Raw genomic sequence first — 27,543 nt, forward strand, 5'->3', positions numbered from 1 at the left:
ATGGATTGGATATGTCAGTGTCAAACAAGTGTCAAAAGTGACGTTTTTGTTTGAAGAAACGTCAATTTCGACACTTTTTTGACACTGACATATCCAGTTCATATCGTTTCAATATGAATGTATACAAAGTAAAAAATATTTTTAATTATATTATTTAATTTATTTTGTCAAATTCTGGAAATCTATTGTTTGTGTTTTTGTAATATATTTATATTGTATAGAATATGGATATCTTGTCCGAAATAAAATATTTTTAATTTTTTTTTAAATATCTAGTATTTGACGTATCTCATTATTCGAATACGGCTGTTATCCTTTCTCGGCTCGCGCCAATACATGTACGTACAATTACGAGCGAAATACACCTGCGAATGACAACATTTTGAATTCGAATTGTAAGTTAGAATTAGTCTGGGCAAGTGGGCAAAGAAGGCCTTGGTCAGTCTCACTTTCGTGACTTTCGTATAGGTATTAGATATTACCGATTTTCCCATCTATCACCATAATCTTTCTATCTTCTCTTCCATCTTTGCATCTTAGACCAGCTCCGATCCAAATTCTATACAAACCCACAGCCAATCTACCTAACACACCTATTATAACGTTTCACAAGATTTGCATAAGACCGACCATTTTAACTTGAGCTCTACTTGCGTAGTATTAGTATGGAAGCAGGGACCAAGTTGTTCGAGGTGGCTGGACAATAGAGTAACACGTGATTTTAGTTTTGATGGGGTTGCATCTTGAGGTAGGGGTAAGGGGATTTTCGCATTAGAACTTAGATTGGTTTGTTATTATGTAAATGTACGAGTATGCATAGGTAAAAAGTTAAGTCTTGTATGTGGTAGTGAAGTCACCGGAATTTTAGATTACGATACAAGTGCGAAATGAGACATTTTCATCAAGAGAAGTTGTGATCAGGGATTGCAGAACTGGTACTGTTTAAAAGAACCGGGATTTGCGGTACCGGGTTAAAATGGAAACGGGATTTCTCGGTACTTTCGGGATTGCCTTCAAAAATCAGTTTTTACCTCAATTTGTAGTTAAAAAAAGCGTAAAACGACCATGAATCTGTCTCTAAAAAGTAAAAATTGATACAATATCACTAGTTGTCTAAGTACCAGTGGCGGCGAGTCCATAAAAGCCGATTCCCTTCGACTTGCCTGTTTTTGGACGTTTGAGCAGAGTTGTAAAGGAAATATGTAAGCCAAATTGCAAGCCCCGGCTTGCCTATGGATATGTTTGACGCGCCGCCACTGCTAAGTACCCACAACACAAGCTTTCTTGAGCTTACTGAAAGGATGAGTCAATTTGTGTAAGAACGTCCTGTAATATTTATTTATTTATTTATTATCAAATGATGTTTATCTTCGCATATTATACTCTGTATCTTTAGGTATTTAAATAAAAGTACGTCAAACAAATAATTTGTACATTTTTGGGTAGTTGTAATATTTAAATCAATTTTTTAACAAGCAGATACGTCTGCGAGCGATATTCCAAATTTCCAAGAAGTTTTTTTTTCAAGTCCTGCCGGAAGCGTAAATTTTTCCATTTTTTCCTTTAATATAAAATTTGTTATAATATTTATTGGTTAACCAACCAAATACAAAACCGCCTGGATCTGTCACTGAACGACCTGACTTTAACCTACATTATTTGATCGTGTAATGTTTTCTTCATCTAACCTCTAACGGGTTAAAAGCCATTTGAGGGTAGATTTTGTTTTTTACCTAAATACCTAAAGATACAGACTTTAGTCGTAGAAAAATTACTCAACCTACTTAAATACGGGACTCTAAAATCTGCGACGAGTCGATAATAGCGTGACAGAACAAGGCCGCGGTAATGACATCGAAATGGTACACGGCAATGACAAGTATCCACTTCCGCTGCATTATGTGACAATCGCATCCGGCGCTTTCATGACATTTCATGTTCACATGTTTATGGGTAATTATGGTTTGAGATTATAGGGTTGCAGTGAAATACATATTTACAGTTTCTAGAAAAAAATCAGTAAATTTTGTATTAGTGATAAGTAAAGCAGAAATATAATAAAAAAAGTTTCAACAAAATTGATCTAAAGTTATTGGTCTCCCTTCATTTTAATTTTCTCACTGCTATTATATTCATATAGATAGTTTAGAATTATAGTCTGGTAAACCTAAATATTTGTCAGTACATAAAGGCGCGTATTACATATTTTTTTATAGATCGATCCTTCACGCCTTCATTTTTCCAATTTGCCGCCTTTTTCTAGTGACCAAATTGGTTTGGTAACCTTACTTATCTTTTAGTTAGGTAAGTACCAATAGAAAATTACTTAGCTTAAATATCAATTGTTATTATGAAAGAGTTTAAAAAATATACAGTACTATGTCGGGTTATTTTACTCAGAATTACAAATTTTGATAATCATTGTCGTAAGTAGTGCGTAGGTACGTACATAGGTACTTTATATAATTTTGGCCAGTTTTTTTTTTTAGTAAACAGTACAAATATGATGCCATACCAAAAACTGTTTTTATTTCAAAAGACTTGCGAGCTTCAAACTCTTATACTTAGTTTTGTTTGTTTATATTAAAAAGGCTGAAACTCCAGCAGGTTACACAATCCCCCTACATTTTACGTCACAAACACGAATTAGCATTGCAATTGCCAGGGTAATCCGATAGCGCTGCGCCGCGCCATCTGCAATCCGGTCCACGATCGTCATTTCCATGGCGCCCGCACGGTAGTGACTGTCATATCCGTGCCAGCCGGACGCATCTAACATGTATACTCGGAAATTTATTCCTGAGCTTATGTCAGCGGGATAAAGTTCAAATTTGAATAGATTTTTATTTGAGCGTAACATTATTTGCAGGCTGCGTTATGAGTCGCTTCGAACTGGTTTCTGGTTTTAGTGTCTATAATATATGAGTATATACTTGAGGTGTCCGGTGTATAAGCTAGCGGTCAAGGAGGCTTAGCTATTAGAATAGATTGTAAGTTTTGTACTTTTAATTGTTGTTATTTGTTTGAATTGGTAATCCTGCCTACGACGGCGATGGTACTGGGTTCCAATCCCGATGAAGGCATTTTTATTTGTGTGATGAGTAGCACTAAAATAGATTCCCGAGATATCATTCACAAAGTGTGTGTATTTTAGGTTTAATTAGTTTTAGGTGTGGGTGTGTGTGTTTTTATTTTTATTTTGTACTAGCGACCCGCTTCGCAAGGTTTAACAAATTATACATCTAAACCTTCCTCAAGAATCACTCTATTGATAGGTGAAAACCGCATGAAAGTCCGTTCAGTAGTTTTTGAGTTTATCGCGAACATACAAACACACAAACAGACAGAGGTGGCTGGGGACTTTGTTTTATAATGTGTGTGATAAATATAGGCATGTTTTTGACATGTTACGTTTACATCCTATCCAAGAAAAAAAAAGGCTATAAGCTGTTATTTATGTGGACAAAAATGAAATGAATAGTAAGATAAACGCGGTCCCAGTACATGTCATATTTAAACTTAAAGGCAGGATTCCACCAGTGTGCGGCTGCGGCACTGTGCGACACAAACATATCCAGTACAAAAATACTTGTGCCGCACAGTGCTGCACACTGGTAGAATCTCGCCTTAAGTCATTGTCAATAGAGGTGACAGCATGGTGTCATCTATTGGGCATTAGCATGTCGAGCACTAATAGTACGTTTACCTTAATTCAGATTAATCGTCTACCTAACCTTAGTGTCACCCGACACCGAGGTACGATCTTCGAGATGACAGTTACTGCTCTTCCTATAAGAACAGGAAACTTCTCAGGGTCTACATTATTTATTGACACTTGACAGCTATCCTCTTCCTTGCTATCGATGGGGAAAATAATGCTTGAAGCTAAATTTAAAGTTGGATGTACTAGAATCTAGTAACAAGATTAAAATGTACGAGCGCAAAGCTTCTCGAACATTGAATATGTTCTCTAAAACTTGTGGAAATTTTCACAAGATACAAAATTGAAACAGCTAGTTCCACGTCCTTCTATGAAAAAGTGCCCATCACGCTCACCGCGTTGAATCGCAATAAATAGAAAACCTCTGTTTTGGAAATGACCCGGAACGAAATAACCTAGGTATTTATTTCTTTCATTTTTAAAAAGAAAGTAAAATAAATCTAAGTAAGTATTTTTAATTAAAATTATTCTTACACGTTGTCGGCCGCTATCTATACTTCGTTTTTTTTAGCATTAGAAATTAGGTAAACAATCTCGATGTGTCTTTTAAATGAAAAACACATTTTAAAAATAAGTTACGGCAAATACGTAACAATTATGAATCTAATACGATCATTTATATTCTCCTGCTTTCATAAGTAATAGTTATTGATTTTTAAAAAGCGTTTTTCAATTAAAAGACATGCCAAGATCGCTTACCTTCTTTCAAGTTCTTTCTAATGCAAAAAAAAACGAACTATAATCTCTACTCGTATGAGAATCCTATTGTCCAGTTATACTTGATTTCAACCCGGTCACTTCTAGTAGTGACATATCGTCTATACGCAGACCAGTTGGATGCACCTGCAGCAAATGCATCAATGCATTATGCACCGAGAGTGCCTTTATGCGGTGACGTACGTGTATCTCATGCCATCCGGACTTCCTAAAGCACCAAATATTTTGTTTATACCTAAAGGTAGCATTCCTTTTCTGACCGCAGCTGCACTACTACTACGAAACGCGTCGGTGTTATTGTCGATTTCCATAGAAAAATGAATGGTAGTGGTGTCGTTGGAAATGGACTCCCAAGTAACAATTTGTGGTACTATAGTGGTCAATAGAACGTTTCCTAAATACCCCCTAAGGTCCTATAAAAGACCTAAGAAGGTTGTATAAAGCGGAAATGGCGCATCTTTAGTGCCATTCAGTGATATAGTAGACCTGTAGCAGTGTCAGTCGTGACATTTTAGGTCTATAAAAGTGATATAATGATGACTCTTGTGCTAATTTGTTGTCAGTAACGCCATTATAGTGTTAATTTATACTATAGTAGCATTAGAGATTCCATTATAGTGCTTGTTTTATACTATAGTAGTATTTGAAATTCTATTATAGTGCTTTTTTTATACTATTGCAGAATTCATAGTTCCTTTACAACGCAATTTGCTACCAAGTTTTCCATCAACTATTGTGAGTGGTTTTGTTGTGTGTTTACTTCACAAAAACGATACTAAGTAAAATATGGTGATAAGTAAAGACTTTATATATTAATATGCGTTATTTAGATGTCGAATAATTCGGTCCTTAGTGCAAAAAGTATATGGGACGGAAGTTTTACCGTTAGAATAGTATAAGGTTAATAAGGAATTTTAAATGCCCCCTCGATTTATTTATGTTTTTAATAAAATAATTTAATAAAATATTATGATATTCACCATAGTTACTACTGTGCAGCCAAGAAGTAAATCCGACGCTTTTATAGGCTAACTATAGAACTTACGACGAAATATTCACCGCCATCATGATTAAAATTAGGGTTCCAAAAGAATTTTGCTGTGACCCAGTTACACTTACAAACTCTTTAGAAAGACATTATGATTTGTTTTAAATTTAGATGTAGTTAATTACTGTTGTTTTCTTTTTCAGTGTGATTGGTAAAAAAATGTGCTAATAATGGATGTCGATAAATATCTAAACCGCCACGATTTTATGCTTGTATTAAATCATTGATGATAAATCTGAACTACAATCACTAATATCACTGGGGTATTTTTTATCAATTCATTAATATTAAAATATTTTGTACGGAACCACATTATGTGGCTTAGGCCTGAACTTATATAAGCAAGATATAAGTAGCCACTACAGATCAAATTTATCATTTACAAGTAGTCGTTTTCTACCTTTATGTATCTAACTCGGTTTATAAAAGACATAAAAACTCAGCTATAACGCTGTTGTCTTTTAAAAGAAAAAAACAAAACCACTATACAACAGTTTTGTGATATAAAATAGTCATTGTGACGTTTACAGCGATGATATATAATAGGGATTTGAAAACTACTAAAGCGCTTTTTAACGCTATAAATATGTCACAAAAACGCTACTATAGAGCAAAACAGTTCTATAATAGTGTTCATATGACTACTAAAGTATTATGTATTATAGCAGTGATCTCTAAAGCTACTATATCCTGAAATCGTTGTATATTTGGGGTTTTGTCACTGTTAAAAGACAAAACTATAGCGGCTAGCAGGGAACCTTAATAGCGCAAACTACTAAATTATTATGTACTATAGCAGTGATCTCTAAAGCCACTATATCCTAAAATCGTTGTATAGTTGGGTTTATGTCACTGTAAAAACACAAAACTATAGCGGCTAGCAGGGAACCTTAATAGCACAAACTACTAAAGTATTGTGTACTATAGCAGTGATCTCTAAAGCCACTATATCCTAAAATCGTTGTATAGTTGGGTTTTTGTCACTGTTAAAACACAAAACTATAGCGGCTTCCAGGGAACCTTAATAGCGCAAACTACTAAAGTAATGATGTACTATAGCAGTGATCTCTAAAGCCACTTTATCCTAAAATCGTTGTATAGTTGGGTTTTTGTCACTGTTAAAACACAAAACTATAGCGGCTTCCAGGGAACCTTAATAGCGCAAACTACTAAAGAATGATGTACTATAGCAGTGATCTCTAAAGCCACTTTATCCTAAAATCGTTGTATAGTTGGGTTTTTGTCACTGTTAAAACACAAAACTATAGCGGCTTGCAGGGAACCTTAATAGCGCAAACTACTAAAGTATTATGTACTATAGCAGTGATCTCTAAAGCCACTATATCGTAAAATCGTTGTATAGTTGGGTTTTTGTCACTGTTAAAACACAAAACTATAGCGGCTTGCAGGGAACCTTAATAGCGCAAACTACTAAAGTATTATGTACTATAGCAGTGATCTCTAAAGCCTCTATATCGTAAAATCGTTGTATAGTTGGGTTTTTGTCACTGTTAAAACACTAAAACTATAGTTGCTTGCAGAAAACCTTAATAACGCAAATTAGTTGCATAAAAGTGATTCCATATACTATTATACAGTAATATTGCTCTATAGTGGTTATATTTGACGCTATTAGAGTACACGCCTATAACGGCTCTATAAAATGGTGAAGTAAACCTTTACATCAATTGCTTATAGATTACATTAGCTGTATAAGCCTATAGAGCAAAAAGGTGTTGCCAAACGCTTTTATACAACAGATGGTCACCTCTGAAACCTTAATACGACGTCTATACAAGCTTTTAGCGATAAAAACTAAAATTATAGGACTAAAATGTTACTTGGGCTGTCACCTTAAAGGTTGCATTCAGATCGCGACTACAGCGTTTCAGCTATGACTCGGGTGATGTCACTGTCAGGATGTTATTTGGACGACGACTGTAGCAGCATTACTGTTGTAACGTGTTTGCTGCAGCGTTGACAATCTCACTGATCAAATTAGTGAAGGATTGATCAAACGAGTGAAGGATTGATCAAATTAGTGAAGGATTGAACGTTATAAGCGCGGGAATAATGTAGCAAAGACACAGAAGAATTTATCACTAAACCTTATAAAACAAAGTCCCTCACCTCGTCTATCTGTCTGTTTGTGGCAGCAACAAAGCGCCGCATCAGTAATGTACCTGAAGTGGACATCCGAACGTCACCTTAAACGTAACTTCAGTTCTTTTCCTCGAAGCTTGTAAGTTTTGTCTTAAAACTTAGCCGTCTGGGAAGAACTTTGTTTTGAATCTCGTCTAAGAGTCTAAAACGTAAAAAAATGTTAGTAAAAGTATACATAGTGAAAGAGACAGATTTTTTTCTTCTATTCACGTGACCTAGCACTTTGCCTGTTTCCTGCTATTCAATGCCTAGCTTTTGCACGTGTTTGCAAATGTATTTTGCTTATCTTTGGAACACTGTGGAAAACTCGCATTTCTCTGCATTTCAAAAGTGCAGGAACACAGTTATAAAGTATTTTTTCTTACTTCAGTTGCAATTTTGAATCTCACTACAGTGATTTTTTTCTCATATCAACAATCAATTGTTACAAACGTCTGAAAGGTCTCCAAAACCACAACAAAAGGGTCCATGGCCTTTTTACCAAAACACCTTAAATTATTTTTAATTTATTTTGGTAGAAGTGTTCCTTCCAGCAGAATATATTTCGTGTATGCACCGTTAGATGCATCTGCAGCTGATTTATACGAGAGTCAGATGTGGCTGAGCATTGATCAGACATGTCGCACATGATTTGTACTTTATAGTTGTTTGGCATTTAATTCTCTTTTTGGCCCAGTGGTTGACTGGTAGGGAATGCCTTATGGCATTAAGTCCGCCATTTGTACTTATAATTTTATGTGCAATAAAGTTTAAATAAATAAATAAATAAAAATAAATAATTAGCTTACAAATTAGGACCCATATTGAAATAAATAAATAAAATAAATATTGGGGACATGTTACACAGATCAACCTAGCCCCAAACTAAGCAAAGCTTGTACTATGGGTGCTAGGCAACGATATACATACTTATATAAATACATACTTTTATATACATAGAAAACACCCATGACTCAGGAACAAATATTAGTGTTCATCACACAAATAAATGCCCTTCCTGGGATTCGAACCCAGAACCATCGGCTTCGCAGGCAGGGTCACTACCCACTAGACCAGACCGGTCGTAATACTGTAACTATACTGTCTATTCTATTCCAGCTCGATGTTACATATAAGTACCTATTGATAACCGATAATGACACTTTCGCGAGTGCAGCCCAACAATCGGTATAATCGGTATTGAAAAGGGTCACATCATTAAAGTTATACTATACCAAGACAAAGTCTGCAGCGATTTTGATACCACGCAGTGCAACTGTTATTTACACGTCATAATTTCATAGAAGTTTGACGTTTAAAATAACACTTGCACTGCGTGGGGTATCAAATTCGATGCAGACTTTTCTTGGTCTAACTCTATAGCGCGGCAAGGACTGACAGATGTGCATCGCGGCGCGGTGCAAAATGGCGGCGTCGTAGTAGAGTTTCCCAAGTTATCTGTTATTATTATATTATATCCTTTATTGACATAGACCTTTAACCATCCCTCTGCATCTAGCGAAAGGATTAATATTTTTTTTTCAGAGTTTTTTTTTAAATCAAGTGTGTCAACAGAATAGAGAAAACAAAAAATGCCATCTTTCCCAAAAACTCGTTCGACAATCGCATTAAAATACTAATTATTTTTTTATAAATTTAGGTTAAACGATTTGTCTAAACGCAGCCAGATGCACAGTTTCCCGTTAAAGCCTAACTGGTTATCGCCACGGTCCGGTGGCTCAGTGACAAGTTTGACTAGACCAATCCGGTGACAATTAACAGTATCATTGAACTGGATACATTTTATATATTGCAAATTGATATTACCAAACAGACAGTACGTAGTTACCATGATTCAATGTACAGAAAGCGGCAGAAGTTGCTATGCGGGCGAGGTGTTCAAAACGATATTGACGCGACTTTATTTTTAAGGGCCTATAAGATTTTTTTTTGGCTTTTCCATAGAAAACGTCGACATCTGATCAGCAAAACTGTATGAAAAAGTAAAAAAAAAATTCGGGATTTCGGGGTTAGTGTCATAATAAAAATAGCTCAGTTTAGCGAGTAGAATCGAGCCCTGGATTTAAAGCCCCATGGTCAGTAACACCCTGTATAGGCATTTTATTTAAACATAAACCTATTTGAAATAAATCGCTTCAGACACCCGACAATGTCCCGGAACGTTCCCGATGCGGCTAATGCCCGTACATTCCCGCATAAAACGCTGTCGTGGTGCAATTTCAATGGCGCTGCCAACATTTTCTTCGCAGATAGCTTTTAATATTCGCTTCACCTGCTGACCCAAGTTACAGGCGGAAGAGAGTTAAAATTATTCTTATGAGCAGACATCGTCAATTTTATAGCATTTTCGGTGCAGCGGAGTGGTGTTAACGGAATTGGTATGAACAATTCCAACCCTAATGTTTAATTAGCGTTAATTACGTTAATATTAAGTCCTTAATTTACCAATTCAGTTGGAATTATCTATACCAATTCCGTTAACACCACTCCGGTGCATCAAAAATGCTATAAAATTTACGATATCTGCTTATGAGAAACGTAGTTTTGCATAAAAGCTGCACCGTAACATTAGACCTATTTTCGCGATCGTCTCTCATAATCAATTGTCCACGATGCCATGTCATCAGTAGGTACCTATACAACTCCTAAAGCGTCACCTTGCTAACTCGTCCACATTATCAATATCCCATTTTGTCCATATGAATGTTTACACAAAAGATCCCTATGGGTCGAAGTGTATCCGCAAGGGTCCCCGAAAACAATAAGATTGTCCACATGAATGTGGACAAGATAGGAAAGTGACGATATGGGAATGTCGACGAATCAGAACATAGTGGCTAGTCAAGAAGGTGCAAGAAGCCATCCTTAGCCACCAAAACTTGATTTTTATGTATTCTAACGCATACACTCATACAAGTTTAATATCACACCAATACCATAATTATTGCTAATTTAAATCTCGATATACAGATATTGCCATTGACCGGGTATTTGGTACCCAGATGAGTTCTAACTATCGTTCAAGCACGGATATGATGGTCGTTCTTGTTTACGTAACATCCGGTCCATCCATGATAAAACGGTATCCGTCACTTTCTATCCCGCGATGTTAAAAAGTGACAGTTATTTTATCACATGGATAAAGCTATCCACAATACCCCTACGCCTGCAGGCCATATAAAAAAAGGTAAAAACTGTATTTTTTGCGTGTGTTCATCGCTCGCTTCTGCTCAAAACTTGAACCACCATCGCGGTGCACTCGTTACGGCATATTTGGCGGAAGCTAGCGCCGCGGCGCGGCTCCGCCCGACTTCCTTGCACGACACTTGCATCCGTTATGACAGGCTTCTACCTATCTATCTAAAGGTGTCGTTTCGATTTGTAATCATATATGGATAGCAGATAAAGCAATACTTATAATGACACTTGACATTATACTACTAGAAGTATTGGAATAAATTTAAATACATATTTCAGTTGATATATTATATGTGACATTCTACGGCAAAAGGTACCTTATGGCGGCTGGCGCTTGCGTCGCATTAGCGCCGCAATAATATTGGAGCGGCGTTAATAATAGCGTAGGTAAGCGCCAACCGCCGTAAGGTATCTTTACCCGTGGGACGTCACATATTATATTTCAAAATAGAATATTTCAGTTTATAATTTAAGTATATAGTACTGTTTCTAAGTACCTGAAATAAAAACATATTAAAATATTTTCTGAAAATAATTTAATTTGTTCTAATACTTCTAAGGAGTTTTGTTATCTTAGGACCAACTCTGAAATCGCAGAAAAAGTCTGCTTTTTCATACACTTTTGATTCATATTATGTTTTCTTTCAGCAGATATTTCTTCTATTATGTTCGGAATTTTGGCGTCCTAGGAAAGTAACGGAATACCGTAAAATGGGCTGAGTAGGGTCAAAACTGAAATTCAAACCTCGATAACATTTTATTTTTACATATGAAAACCCACCTCACTCCGTAGTGCCTCGTCTTTGAGGTGAGAGGGGTTTTCATACAAAGGTGATTGTGGAAGATTGTTGGATCGATTTTTTTTTATTATGCGTATTACTATAGCTCCATTTTAAATTGGAATACATTATTTTTGTAGCAGTAGCCTTAAAATCCCTTCTCACCCCCCTCTCAAACCTTCTCTCACCATTCATAACCCACCTCTCCCCGCGAAGCCTACTCACCCCGTTTTACGGTACCTAAGTATGATTTGTAAGTCTCTCCACATAATTTATTCCGTCAGTACCATTATGTTTTACCGTATTTTCTTATTAAATATACCCAGTAATTTCAATTTTCTTTTTCACAAGACTTATCAAAACTAAAAGTAAAGTCAAATAATCGAATTTCTTCAATTCTCAGGAGAACAAAAATAATAACAATGAACGAAAAGGGTAAAATCTATTAAAAGATTCTTTTAGACGAAAATTTTCTTCTAAGTCCTTCTTTTATTGAAAGTCGTTTCTTAACTAATATTTTTTTAACTTCTTGTAATTGAAGGGTTGGTAATTTAAATTGCTCTAGAGGAATCAGTATTTAAAAATTGCGTGAAAAGTATTTGGGTGTACATAAAAAAATGGCGTACCATACCGTATGTACCATGAGTCATTGACAGCGTCAAGACATACATACTAGTACACGCTACAGACATACCGGGTGGGGCCTGTAATATGAGCAAAAAAATTAACTGTAGGCTGTGCTCCTCATACTGATCAACATTTGTTCAGCGACTTTTGAAAATAACTTGTACTTTGATTTTTAATACACTTTAAAGGTTATTCAAAGACGCAATGTATTGCGAATTTTGTAATGTTTAAGGTTTGACAAGCAAAGTCAATCACAAGATATGGCGTGGCGATGGCGTCCATTGAAGATAATATTTATTTTGCATGAAAAATTGGGAGTCTAAATACTTCATAATTTTTAAAAGTTGTTGAACAAAAGTGTCACCGTTTGAGGAGTACAATCTATGTTTTAATTATTTGCCCATTTTACAGGCCACACCCAGTATACGCTAACATCTACGTAATTTACTTTCTATACCTACATCTTGCTTGCACTTATTTGAGTAATTATGCTACGTAGTTACGAGTAGTGCTCGAGTAGTATGAGCGAGATGCATCGAAAGTAAGTTAAACTGCTGTATTCGAACTTCAAGATATTCACAAGAGACGACACGTACTAGATCCATTCTAGATACGTTATAGTTTAGATATCAACTAGTTCTCTTTTGCAGCGCAATTCGGGCAACCAATGTCACTTTTACGTTAGATAGAGTAAGATAAAGTAAGATATCTATTAGATGTGAATTGGATCTCTAAGTCATATCCTGTGGAAATCGTTTAAAAGTATCTCCAGAATCGCGCAAATGTCAAATTTGACAGGTTAGATCTTAAACATATCGTTATCGTATCTTGGTGATGTCTGATGTCTAAAAGATATCTAATAGATATCTATTTCAAAATCCGAATCGGGCCCAAAGTCAGATCAAGTATAGTCTGCAGCGAATTTGATAGCCCACGCACTGAAAGTGTTATTTTAAACGTCAAACTTCTATGAAATTATGAAGTATAAATGACACTCGCACGGCGTGGGCTATCAAATCCGCCGCTTTTTTTGGTCCGACTCTACGTTCTCGATAGCGTTTATGTCAGTGCTAAACTGGTGAATTGGTGATAGCCACACAGGTAATGTTAACGCGGTGGTATTTCTATCACAGACATTTTTGTATGTCATTCGCCATGACATCTGTACAAATCACATTCAAAGACAGACCGTCCTAACCTTGCACTTGACAATGGTGGCGGAACTGATGCGCGCGAAAAGCGGAACGCTCCATTGTGCGAATGTGCGTTCGCAAATTCGCGTCACGTCACGGCTCGTTGGCAGACATTGAAAATATAAAGGTTCTGCGACAAGTCCTAGCCTAACTCGGTAGTGACCCTATGAAGTATGTAGGAGGTCTTGAGTTCAAATCCAGTAAGGGCATTTGCGTGTTCATCGCAAATATTTGTTCCTGAGTTATGGATGTATTCTGTGATCTGTCTATTTAAGTATACAGTGTGGAAAAATAAGTCGGGCCCTGGAGGCAAACTACCTTAAATCCTTAAGTTGGCTCCTTTTACTTACAGGAGACATTCCTTTATTTTTGAAAAGAAACAAACCTGCAACTGTATAGGTACGCGTCGCGTCACGGCTCGTTGGCAGACTATGAAGGTTTAAGGTTTTCTGAAGAGACTTATCGAATTCCTGTAGTTACTGAAAGTCCTCAATTTATTACTTTATTTACCTAAAACATAGATAAGGTCACAATTTACAAATAAGTTTAATAGTTAGGTACAAATAAGTCTTAAAGCTCGATTAAACTTGTAAAACTCTTATCTGACTTATCTGTCTTATATGTCTTGTCTGTTAGGTGTCTAGGTGTTAGACACATACAAACTAGACATGTGCGCCTGGGCAAAATCATCGGCGGCGGCGTCCGATGATTTTTTGACCGGCGGCGGCGGCGTGATCGGCGTGAAATCGGCGTGGCATAATTTTTGATACTACATGAGAACGTGGCTGTAGAAACTCTACTTTAAAGCCTTCTGAGTATTTACTAGGCTATCCAAAACACATTATGGGTGTTTTATAAATTATTGCCGAAAGTGATATCCCATCATGTCACTTGGCAACTATTTTTTACCAACCTAACGGTATGTTTAAATATTAACAAATTTAGCAATTCAGAGGCCGGAATTCTCGTGGCAGTTTGAATCATCATTAGGGATTTCTCATTTATGGACTTTCGATATACCTACATACATACAACATATCAAAAAAGATTAAAAGTAAAAGCGGTTTAATCGCTAAAGAGCGATCTATTCCAGATAACTTTGAGTTATTGAAAATGCGAAATAGATATGTGCATTAAAAACAATGAAAACTTAATAGTTAATAGTGTCACATATAATTACCTTCTTCAGTTCTGTGTTTTTTTTTTCTATTTCAAGTTCGGTCTTAGTCCGTTAGTTTCTTTTTAAGAGAATTATGTAGTCATCTTTTTACATGTTATCTGCTTAAACTAAGTACTTCTTTTACAGTCAAATATCCATTAACTATTATAACTTTTAAATATTTTGAGTTCTACATTGTATCAATATATGTGTATCGAAAGTCGATAAAAGAGAACTCCCTATGACAGTTCAAAATCAAGAGAATAGTCTCTTGAGTGTCAATCGTATATTTGTAATCGTATTTTGATGTAGTTTATTGTTTTACATTAATAGTAAGTAATGTAGGTAAAATAAAATGCGTTCTATAAAAAAGCTGGACGATAAAATATCAAATAATAACCTGTTATCCAGAAACTAGATCTTATTTAAATTAACGCTAAATCGTTATCACAGCTAACACCGCAACGACAAAAATGATGCTAATTTGTTTCGATGGCAAAAAATAAGCGAAAAAGCATAAGGATCTTTAAATTATACCTCTGACACTATCTCTTCACTACGCAACAAGCAATAAGACACGATAGGTATCAAAAATTTCCACGCCGATTATACGCCGGTCAAATTTATCGGCGGCGGCGGCGTGGAAAAATCGTCGGCGGCGGCGGCGCGGCGGCGCGGCGCACATGTCTAATACAAACTCGACAAAAAAATGGAAATACAAAGACTTGCTTTAACTGACAAATAATGTAAATAGAGTTTCAAGTATATGTGTATTTTTTATCTGTTTGTATTTTTTGAATTGCTCAAGAGAAATTAAATTTTTTTGAGAATCAGCGATGACTTTACGTTACTTTAACTGCCTTAATGTAGCCTATGTTCCAGTTAAACAATATATACGAATTTGCGGGTTTTGTATTATTTTAATTTTATTATTAATTATAATTTTATTTTTTCTTAGCGCTCTATTAGATACCTACTACATCGCTTTGATGGAACCCATCATTTGGTAGATAAACAATAATTTATCACACGCGGTCCTATCGACCCCAATCTCCTCTAATAGGCGTAATGCCGAGGTTATGACTCCCATTTGCAACGGACCCCGGTGCCCCCAATTTGGGCGTAGGGTAATGGGGTTTAACCTTTTCGAAGGGTTTCGAAAGTTATTATTTTTCTTCGCTAGATTATAAAACTTTAACATACGTTCAAGAGCTATAAACACGGAATCACTTTGTACAGCAATCCAATATGACCCGTTTTGATTGTTCCGGAGTGCATACTCACGTGGTCTTTTTAATTACAAGCCCTTATTTCTTTTTACCCTGTAGGCATCCGGGCATGCGCATCGCGTACATACCTGAAACAAAATGAGAAAATTAAAAAAAGGAACACCGGCGTAATTGCATTCCGGAGAGCTTGTGCGTAAATATGTACATAGGCATGTATGCACGTATATAAATAGGTAAGTATGCATGTGTGTACTGTAAGTTAATTATTGAACTGGCCGAGATGTAGGATCAATATCGCCGTTATACGCGCCACCAGCATGTGCATCCGAGGCACACGCCACCGGTTCAAGTCCACCGCCAGGTGGCTTGGGTTCGACGACGGTGCCGCCCTTCCACACATCGACTGAAACCCCTTTTCTACCCTACCCACATATGTATTACCTAACCCTTTGCCTATGCATTACTTATGATTGTTGTAAAAATGCTTTATTTGTATTATTTCGCAAGTCTAGGATGGACAGAGAGCGCCACCATCCCACCCGGGGTTAAGCGGTTAAACCGTTAAAATAGTGTCAAATTGTACTGGTAACCATGGTAACTCCAGATTTTACCGGTTAACCCCGTGTTAGTGATGGTGCTAGTGGCCCTAAGGCACCCCTAGAAGGGTTAGTTCATGTTAGAGGTAAACACCAAGACAATGGCGTCTCTAAACACTAAACTAAAACGTAATTATCTGGAAGACGGCCTCAACTAACCAACAAACAGCGGGCCTACCGCAACCCACGTTCGTCATGTTGCTTCCCTGTCACACTTACGTACGAATTTACAAGAGCGACAGAGAGGCAATACTTCGAAACGTTACGCAGCAGACACGTAGGTTTAGTTTAGTTAGCACTGAGCAAACCTGTTGGTTATCTGTCATTGTATGTCGCTAGACTCGCAACACAGTACATTTAGTGCTTGCAGTATGTTATCCTGTGACAAACGTTACCCAGCAGACAAGCATGTCGCTATACTCGCAGCACAGTAAAGTTTGTGCTTGCTGTATGTTGTCCTGTAGAAAATACTACTCAGACAGCGGCGTAATATTTATAGACGAAGCTCTTAGGAGTTAGGTTACTTCAAAAAACAGTCCACATGACTGACGCTTATCCGAGACGTATCACTGACAGTTATCACTTCTCTTTTTTTTATTATGAATGGGCTTACTCATGGCCACAGACTAGCCGAGGCGTAGACGTGGCCTACCATGGAGCGAGCTCGCCCAGAAGGTGCCTGTTCACTCTTGATTTGAAGGTTGCCGGGTTATAAGAACACGGAAATATAGACGCCGGCAAGGAATTCCATTCCTTGGCAGTGCGCATAAGGAAAGTAGAAGCAAAGCGCTTCGTGCGAATTGGTGGAATATCTACCAAGTAAGGATGGAAACCGGCCGTGCGTCTAAAAGTCCGATGGTAGAATGGGGACGGTGGAATGAGCTCGTGTAGCTCTTGGGCACACTCCCCGAAGTGCAACCTGTAGAATAGGTCGGCGGCGGAAAGTCGCCAGCCTGTCGGGCTGGCGACTTTCCGCCGATGGGCCAAAGACTGAAGCTTAGCCGTTAGCTTCTTGTCGCCAATCATCCTCCTGGCTCTGCGCTCCACTGAGTCCAAAGCGGCGAGTTGGTATTTAGCTGAGCCATCCCACAGGTGGCTGCAATACTCCAATGAATAAACGCCATCCGCAGCGTAGAATGTTACTCGATTACACAATTTCCCGCTATTAAAAAGTTGTAATTAATCACTTATAATTATGAAGTATTTTTATTAAGAAACAGGAGGAAAACTCGCTGATGAATCGCCTAATGGCAAGCAATAAGCGTCGCCATTGGACACTTGCGGCAACAGAGGGTATGCAACTGTGTTGCCGGCCTTCAAGCCCGTACCCTGTTTTCTTGAACTTGAAGGTCGTATGATACAACTCGTATCGGTACTTATATAAAAGTAAAGTACTGTCTGCAATATTCATACTGTGTTCGATGTAGACCTGTCAATACCAATAAGGATTAGTTCTTGAGATCCAATCACTCACCGATGGAGGGCTTAGCGCTTAAACTGTAGACCTAGGACTTGTTTGATATTATTATAAAGCGATATGTAAATAAAAAATAAAATATGTATGTACGAGTACCATTAAGAAGACGGCAAATTGATCTTCAATTATTTTTTAAGTTTTACGTCTTTTTTACCGAAAATTTGTTTCGCCAGCGGCACACTATTTAATCTATGTACAATCAAATAGTACAACAACACAACAACAACAACAAAACAACAACAACCACAACCACAAGTCAGTAAAGTATTGAAATGATAATGATTCTATTCCATGTAAATAAAGACTTTAAATTTTACTAACTAAAGCAATTTACTTTCTTAGGGTCACTTCCACCATTCACTAACCCGGGGTTAACCGGTTAAGCCTTTAGTTACCAGAACAATTTTACACTCGGTTAATGGTTTAACCGGTTAACCTCGGGTTAGTGGAATGGTGCAAGTGGCGCTTACGAGAATATTTTCTGGAAATATACTTTTATTTATACGAGAAACAATATTTTAAGTGAAACTTAAAAAAAAAATGAAAAAAACATGGCATTTTAATAATAAAATTAAAAACAAGTTTTAATTTGAACTTCATTGCGTGAGAAAATACTTTCCGTATTTGACAGGTTAATTCGCTTCTGGCGTAAAAGCCGTGCCTACATTTACCCGACCTAATTTGATGACCTAGTTTATCTGGAATTCTAGATCGAAGTAAAGCCTAAATAGCCCCAAGTCGTCAGCTTTCGCGATCATCGTCGGGGGTAAACAAGCCAGCTCATCTCGGATAATAGAAGGATTACTGATAACGACCTAATATACTGCGTTAGCGATATATTGGATAGTAACAATTATTATAGGTTGATATTACTCCTCATATTAAAAATGTATTAAGAATTAGCAAGCTGAAGTGGCAGTGGGCTGGCCATATCGCACGAAGAACCGACAACCGCTGGGGTAAACGTGTTCTTGAGTGGAGACCGCGACTTGGCAAACGTAGTGTAGGACGCCCTCCGACCAGGTGGGATGACGATCTGCGAAAGACTGCAGGCAGATGCTGGATGCGGCAAGCTGAGGACAGGGCGCTATGGCGCTCTTTAGGGGAGGGCTATGTCCAGCAGTGGACTACTATATACTGATGATGATGATGATGATTAAAAATGTGATAGTTTGTGTCAGGGATGTTGCGGATGCAGAATTTTTGACATCCGCGGTAGCGGATGCGTATATTTAAAGGCTCACATCCGCGGATGCGGATGTCAAGATTAGGTACTTAGAAAACGTCAAATATTACATTACAAAACTTTTTTATAAAACGAAACGTTTAGTACCTATTTGAGCGAGAATATAGGTGCGTTATATTTATTAAACAGTAACTTGGCTGACTTTTCTGGATCTAGACGACTTCGTTATAGGTAATGACGAAATTACCTAGCACTTACGCCGCCGGTAAGACGTTCCTGTACCGATTTGATCGACATCCGCATCCGCATAAGCTCCGCATCAATTTAATGCGGATGCGGATGCAGGTGCGGATGTTGAAAATAATGCGGAAGTTCCGCGGTTGCGGATGCGGATGCGGATGTTCGCAACATCCCTGGTTTGTATGTGCCAAAACGAAACGTTTCAACATGAACAAGTCCATTCAATATTTTCAACAGGATCAGACCATAGATGAAATTCAAGATGGCGTCCGCTTTTCACAATTCTAACCACACACAGTAAATCCTTCTGGGACCTTCTGGGTTTTCAAATACCATTTTCGACATAATCCGACTAAGAATCAGCAAGACAACAATTGAAATAAATGTCATATACGAAGGAAAAAATTACCAACTGCCCGATACGAACGTTAAAATACGTCAATTAAAAGATCTAGAAAAGTTATAGGTTAGATATGTAAGTGTCAAAAGTGGCGGTTTTGTTTGAAGACACGTTTTTGTTTGTCAGTCATTGACGTAACCTAAAGTTCGAATCGGGCCGTAAGGGCCCCCCCACATCTGGCGTCTTTCGAGCAAGGCCTGTTCACTTCCTAAGAAAGTTATGTCCCCAAATAATTGCGCATGTGTGCGCCTGAAGCTTCTATGTGTGCGTTGGCCTCCGAGAAAAAGTTGCGAGTAATAAAAATAAAAACATTTTTCTACAGCAACATTGCTCCCAACTCTGATTTAAATTATCATGAATTTTATACATAATTAATCATAAAACGGGACTTAAAACGCTTAAAACTTAATTACACGCGATTAAGTTTTATAATGAACATTTGCTTCCAACTGTCTTTATCAATATTCATAAAATATATGGAGGGTAGGTATGTCTACCCACCATAATAAAAAAATATATTTGTCAATGACTCTGTCCAACTGCTGTGGTTAAAGTTTATAACGAAAATTTTATTAATTAAATCTTTAAATAATAAATACAACGTAGCGGTACAACCACTTAAGACTGTAAGTCTGTACCTACATAGATTACAGCAATGCACATAGAAAATGTGCTAAATGTGGAGCAACGGCTGTTGAAGCAACCTGAGTGAAATTTATACAGCTTTAGTGGGTTCAGAAGGAACCGAGTCATAACGCATCTGGAAAGCGTATTAATTTTATTAACCGTGAAGAAATGTTTGAATGAATACAAGTTAGAAATCTGTGTAAAATGCCGTGTGTAAAGTGTAGTGTATCTGTGTGTAAAGTGTAATAGGTAGGCATGCCTAATGTTATTTGTATAATACTGAAAACTTTGTGAATGCGCTTTATTAATGTCTATTTTTATTAAGTTGTCAGGGTTTAATTTTCAGTGTATATTTCTATATGTAAAACATAATACAATGTTATAAACATAAATATGCCTTTTATTTAAATCAATAGATAATACCACAAACAAGGGGTATATATTTCGTGATATGAAGATAACAAATATGTTTATCAACATAATTACTATATACCTATAATACCAATACCCGCCAGGCTAAACCGGTTGTCAACTTTAGTTCCATTGGTACACATCGAGGGCGCCAGTAGTATAAACGTATAAACGGTTGGGGACATTTTTTTGTATGGAGTTACCGTTCTTCTCCTAGTGAGTATTATATTCTTTGCTTTCGAGCGTCGGCGTCTGTCGGCGTCGGTCCAGCGCTATGGAAAATGACGTCGCTGCGCAGTTGCGTCGACGCCGCGTCGACGTTGCGTCGACGTCGGCCATAGAATTGTAGACGCCGACGCTCGAAAGACGCCAGATGTGGGGGGGCCCTAAGGCCTCCATTGTCCTAAGCTGGAATCGAAATAAATAAATAGTAGGTAAATAAAAAGTAATTTAATTTGTTCTTAGAGTATCAGCAAGACTCTTGGCAGTATTTGCTCAAATATTCTGCATCTCGTTCCTTTATATGGCGAAAGTAAATGACGCAGCTATATTCACGCAATTACAACAAGCAAGTAATAACCCTTACCGCCATGACACTTTCATAAACTCTCGTTGTATAAGGAACAAGGAAATTATAGATCACTTACTTAACAGATGAACTCTTCTTCTTCTTTCTCTTTGCCTTATTCCCATTATTTGGGGTCGGCTCTCCTCGTTCTCATGCGCCAGGACCGTCTGTCCTGAGTTGTCTTTGGGGTAAGCTGGGCTCGTTCCAAGTCGCGGGTTACTGTAGACCACCACGTGGCTTTAGGTCTTCCTTGTCTGCTCGCTTCCCTGTTCGGCAATGCCAAGGCTTGCCGAACTACGTGGTCTTCGGGGCGTCTCATCACGTGGCCGTACCAGCGAAGTCTGCTTTCCGTTACTTTGTTTGTGATGGGTGCAACTTTGTAACTACCTCTGATGTATTCATTTTTCACTTTATCGAGTCTTGTTACTCCTGCCGCCCACCTCAGCATCTTCATTTCTGCCACATGTAATTTTTGTTCATGCGCCTTTTTAATTGCCCAGCATTCAGCACCGTACATCATTGCCGGTCTCACGGCTGTCTTGTAGACTTTGCCCTTGACTTTGATTGGCATTCTTGTATCGCAAAGAACACCAGAGAGGGCTCTCCATCTTTGCCAGCCAGCGTTGACTCTGTGAGTGACGTCGGATTCAATGGCACCATCGGCCGTCAGCATCGTTCCGAGATATTTGAATTGTGATACCTTTGGAAGTTGATCTCCTTCGATATAGATCCTGTTGGAGATGGTGGTATCACTACTAAACTTGCATTCTAAATGCTCGGTTTTACTTCTGCTGATGCGAAGTCCATTTCTTTCCAGGGCCTGCCTCCATTGTTCTAGGGTCGCTTGCAGTTGTTGTGCACTTTTGTCAACTTAACAGATGAACTAAGTGCCACTTGCACCATTCCACTAACCAGGGGTGAACCGGTTAATCCTGGAGTTACCACGGTTACCACTACAATTTGACCCTGGATTAGCGGTTTCACCATTTAACCCCGGGTTACTAGGATGGTGCAAGTTTTTTACTAGCCCATAAGATTATCCCACTACTGGGAGCCCTGGGAGCACTAAAAGCCTCCCCTCTTTCCCCCCCTCCCGCCACTATTTACAAAATGTATCAAGGTCGTCCCGCTATCTCCGTTTTGGTCTTCCTCTGCCCCGAGATCCATCCAGTCTGTGGCAAGTTTGGCCCAGTCCCACTTTCTCTTACAAAGTAAGTATATAATATATGTACGACAGTTTTTACTAAAAAGTAAGTTTTCATTTTAGAAATAAGAAATATCATAGGAAATAATGAGATGTTTCCAAGACCTCAATTAAATAAAGAAATGCTTGATAAAGGGGAGTCTACCAGGCGGGTTGTCTGTGAAGTAAACATAATGAACAATAATTAGTAGTCCATTTCTCGCTGAACCATTTACGAATATGTTCTGCGCCCTTATTAAGCAGACATGTATATTGCGAGAAACAGCTTACAGCGAGAAATTAAACAGCGCTTCAGGAGAGCTGGCAACAGTGAGATAACGGTCACAGTATAGACAAATAACAGTAATCCATTCCTAAGTTTAGTTTCTAGTTCTAGCGGCCAAAAGCCGTTACTATCGTAATTACGCTCTCATTTCAAAACGACAAACCGAAATTACTTATTTTTAACTTCCCATTCCTCCCCAATAAATTGTTACTTGAAAAGTACTCAAGAAAGAACATAAAAAATTATACTTAGTCATGTATTTTTTTTAAAAAACTCATGCATTTTTCTTTCTTTGTGTTCGAAATGAAAAGTAGAGTGTTTAGCTCACTTCATCCCTTGATTATTGGTTAACAATCTACTATTCAAAACATTGTCACAAGACATTTAAACTTAGGTATAGTATAGTGAGATCATAAAATCGGCGATATCTCCAGCCGGCCCGAATGGCAATCTAACTTTTCCTTATTTATACCTGGTGTTTCCTCGTTAGGTTTTCCACTGTTTACAATTATACGTAGGAGGCACCTAGTGTACCTACATTTACTTTCATGCGTAATGTTATTTTGAATCATCATCATCATCTCAGCCTATATACGTCCCACTGCTGGGCACAGGCCTCCTCTCGAGCGCGAGAGGGCTTGGGCTATAGTGCCCACGCTAAATACCGGTAGTAGTACGGTAAATACGGGTAGTTTTGAATAAGAACTGTTGCTCAAAACTGCTACTTTACGTAGCTGTTTAGCGTTCGCAAACTTGGTTTTTGCGAACCAATACTTAGTTGCTTTTTACTTTTAATTTTTTTTTAATTTATTTCCACACCAAAGAGTTTGTCATAAAAACCTTAGTTCCTAATGTATTCTCTCGCGTAAAGTCTAGAGCGTGGTTGAGCGAAATACCTAATCACCTACATATAAGCACTAGCTATTTATTTATTTAATCGTATGGCAAGCTATGCTTCTCAAAGACGTCATCTTCCTAAAAATACCAAAGAGGATAAAGGTTATCTCACATCTGATCATTTAAGCCAGTTCTCATAATTGAAAGCCGAAATTCAAGGTTCGCAAAAAGGCCAAACGGTTTTGTGATGAACATCCTTATCTTGTAGGGTGTTTCATTTTTCCGAATTTTCGATTTTCACCTGACTTTGCTCGAATTCTTGTTCTATGTGATAAAAAAATATTATACGTTAAAAAAAATGAAAATCGGTCAACATTTAGAGGTTGCACAACATCAACAAAGATTTTTCAAATAACCAACGACTCTTCATCGGAGGGTAGAAAATAATCTAAGCGGCTACCATCAAAGCGGAGAGTAGTGTGATACTGAACCTTCTACATATAAATAAATTTTAAAATTAGTAGTAAACTTGGATTTTGGTTACTCCATAAATGTTCTACTTAAGATTTTTCAGTTTTTCCACCTGTTTCCAAAGGAAAAGTGCTTTTATCGTGTTTTAGACGCAAAATTCAGTTTTCTCATTCGATTTCAGTATCAGATCAGTATATTTTGTCATTTTAGAACATAGTTCATTTTCACGTAATGTATGGGTTTCTCACTCTACCTTTTCAACATGTGCAACCTCTAAACGTTATTCGATTCTTTTGAAAATTGACATAGATAGTTTTTAGTCTGGGGAGACTCCAATGGTGAGCAAAGTCAGGAAAAATATCACAACTTTTTTTCTCCATACAAAAGTGAATCACCCTATATTATCTTGGCTTAGTTTTTTTCTGAGGATGTTTTGCAAAAACATAGGTATTTTTTTTATTATTTTTTTAAAAGAGTTTTAGATTGTGATATCTGAAAACCAGAAATTGTTTTTAATAATAATTACTTGTGCATTCTAAACTAGAATTGCTTAAGGAAACCGCATAGTTATGCGGTATATGATTTCAATATCGCGCCTTTGTGTCTTTTGAAAGATCGTTAGTTAGACCAAGCTAACTCTGCATTACAATTGTAATGACAATGTGTGGCAATGTCATCACTAATATAAATTTTCTTTGAAAATATGGCGTTTATAATGAATAATGATACAACCTCACTTTGTTATATTTAATTAGACCTAGGCTCTCCGAAACATGTCGGGCGAGTGACTAAAAACAAGTGAGTCTAAACCGAAAAATTATTCAATGTTAGTATGTCTCACAACAGCTTAAATTCGATTGTAATACCTACTTTACAACAAAAGTAAAAATTGTTACTTTATTTGCTGTTTGTTGTTGTTTCTAAAACGTATTGATTTGGTTGTTTCAAGTAGAGATGCAACGGATAGTTGTTCGGCCGGATACCGGATACTGGATATTCGGCATGCCCATCGGCCGCCGAATATTCGGCCAGCGGAACTATACCTACATTTCGGTTTTTAAGGTGCGCATTCTGCAGGTTTGACCTGATTCGCGCTGTTGAACGTTCGCGCGGACACTTTTCTAGATTCGAAAGGAGTGCGCGTGCAAGTCAGTGGAATGTTTAAATTGTTTTAAAATAATAAACAAGTACGATTATGACAGACACGCTGTTTCTTAAATCCATTTTTTTTACTCCGAAATCAAGCAACGTTACTATCCGGTATCCGGCCGGAAGTACGTCACTATCCGGTATCCGGCCGGATATTAAAATATGGCCGGATAGGTCGGATACCGAATAGTAACCGAATACCCGGTGCATCTCTAGTTTCAAGGAGATTACGTGCAACGCGAACGCCTTTTAAAAGACAGTCATCTGACTTCTAACAAGAACATCTGATTTCAAAGTCAGACTTAAGAACACATACTTATTTATTGTTTACCCTACAAATACTGTCTTGGGATTGGCCTAAAAGATACAAGGAAAATAAGAGTGTTATTTTTCCTCTTATGTTTTTTTCCGACATTGTTTTCTCGCCATTATTATTCAAATATATCGAGTGTGTATTAGTAAAATGATTTTACAGTACATATGGGCCTATTTTCCCGCACTAGTGCGTAAAATAGCACTTTTCGTGCGATGTCAAAAGTTTAAAGGGCCATATGTACTGTAAAACGTTGTACGATATACTTACGTGCGAAAAGGTAATTCGCAACTCGTGTCGATTTAAAACACTCCCTTCGGTCGTGTTTTAATTTATCGCCACTCGTTTCGAATTTCCTCTTTTCCGCACTTGTATCGTAAATAACTATTTTATGCTATATACGATATTATGAACATATCATATATTTGTGATGAATTGATGATACAAAACTACCTTACACTTGTAATTTTAAATCGTATAACTTCGTTTTTTTAAGTAAAATAATACATTTTTATAAGTACAGTCAGCAACAAAAGTTGTTAGTATGGCGAGATGTTCAAAATTACCTTGACACGCTCTTATTCTCTTAACAATAAAGTCGTGACAAGATAATTTTGAACACCTGGCCTGCTTAGCAACTTCTGCTGCTGACTGTACTTACTAAACTAAATATTTTGCATAATTAGTGAGCGCCAAGTTTTTATAAATCAAAGTAAATAATCCAAAAAATCGCGAAAAACGCTCTTAGATCCCGCAGTAGGTACCTAACAATATCGATAGTCACTTGTAACAGTACTCGCGCGCATTCTTGCGGCGATGCCTGGCACGGGCTGGTACGGTCCTCCACTCCCCACTACACAAACACCAACCTTAACACCTACGACATACGGCTCAAAATAATTAAGCAGATTCACGTCAGTCGAAGCGACAGGGCTCACTCGTACATAAACGTAATTTGAACTTTAAATTTCGAACGCTACGGTTCGAATTCGATATCGTTATTTAAGTTGCACACATGGACGTCTAAACAAGCTGCTAAACTGAGTCTCAACTCTATTTAGTTGCAGTTAAAGTGTATTTTTATTTGGGGTTTAATGAATACAAATGTAAACATTAAGCAAGTCGTTTAAATGAATGTGTTAGTTTTGTTTGTATGTTGTTTTGCGTGTGTGACGGCGTGACAAACGGTGAATGGCTGATGGATGGAGCCCTTACGGTCGGACTATTGTGTGATCCATCAAAATTAGGCGTCTAAAGATTACGAAATGGTACAATCAGATATATCCGAGCGGCCAAGGTGCTCACAAATATCTGAATACGCCTCTATTGTCGAGGCGCTAGAGTGCGTGTACAGATAATTTTGAGCACCTCGGCCGCTCCGATATAACTGATAGCGACGGTATATATGAAAGGTAAAGCGGCTGTTTAGATGCGATCGGTAATGCGTGCGTAAAGTTCATCTTCCCAGGCCGCTAGTTTTAAACCAAGCTAATAAGTTGACAGCAATTTTGATAGCCCAGGCTGTGCAAGTGTTATTTAAACGTCATAATTTCATGGAAGCTTGACGTTTAAAATAACACTTGCACAGTCTGGGCTATCAAAATCTCTTTCAAGTTAGCTTGGTCTAACTCGGTCTAATGCGTTTATGTTACCTAGATAAATAGTTAAGATAATAGTTAGTGTAAGGCCAAAACTTTGCTCTAAAAAGTTTGTATCATATACATAGGGTTGCCAGATGGTCGAGATTGGGCGGGATATTCCCGATTTTAAGCATGTGTTCCCGATTCCCGACAAAGTGTAAACTGTCCCGAAAAACAGCTTCACGTTATAAAACAATAATTTCAAGTTCCGAACTGTCGTCGAGCGAGCGAGCTGACGTAGTGCCAATAATGCAAAATATCGTTGTTTTTAATACAATTACTTTAATTTGAATGTATTTTTTTTCCCGACTTAATTCCCAAAATC

At 37.5% G+C, this 27,543-nt stretch overlaps 2 protein-coding genes across 3 annotated transcripts in view; both read right to left on the reverse strand.

Annotated features, from left to right (window-relative positions):
• LOC134668741 (low-density lipoprotein receptor-related protein 2) overlaps positions 1-27,543 on the reverse strand; it is a 440,880-nt gene that overhangs the window by 217,321 nt on the left and 196,016 nt on the right. The gene's annotated exons all lie outside the window — the stretch shown is intronic.
• Positions 21,436-22,148, reverse strand: LOC134668491 (uncharacterized). Its single transcript, XM_063525940.1, has one exon. It carries the CDS (start codon positions 22,010-22,012, stop codon positions 21,464-21,466), a length of 549 nt encoding a protein of 182 aa, XP_063382010.1. The 5' UTR covers positions 22,013-22,148; the 3' UTR covers positions 21,436-21,463.

Source organism: Cydia fagiglandana, chromosome 11, assembly GCF_963556715.1.
Source record: "Cydia fagiglandana chromosome 11, ilCydFagi1.1, whole genome shotgun sequence".
NCBI classification, from domain to species: Eukaryota; Metazoa; Arthropoda; class Insecta; order Lepidoptera; family Tortricidae; genus Cydia; species Cydia fagiglandana.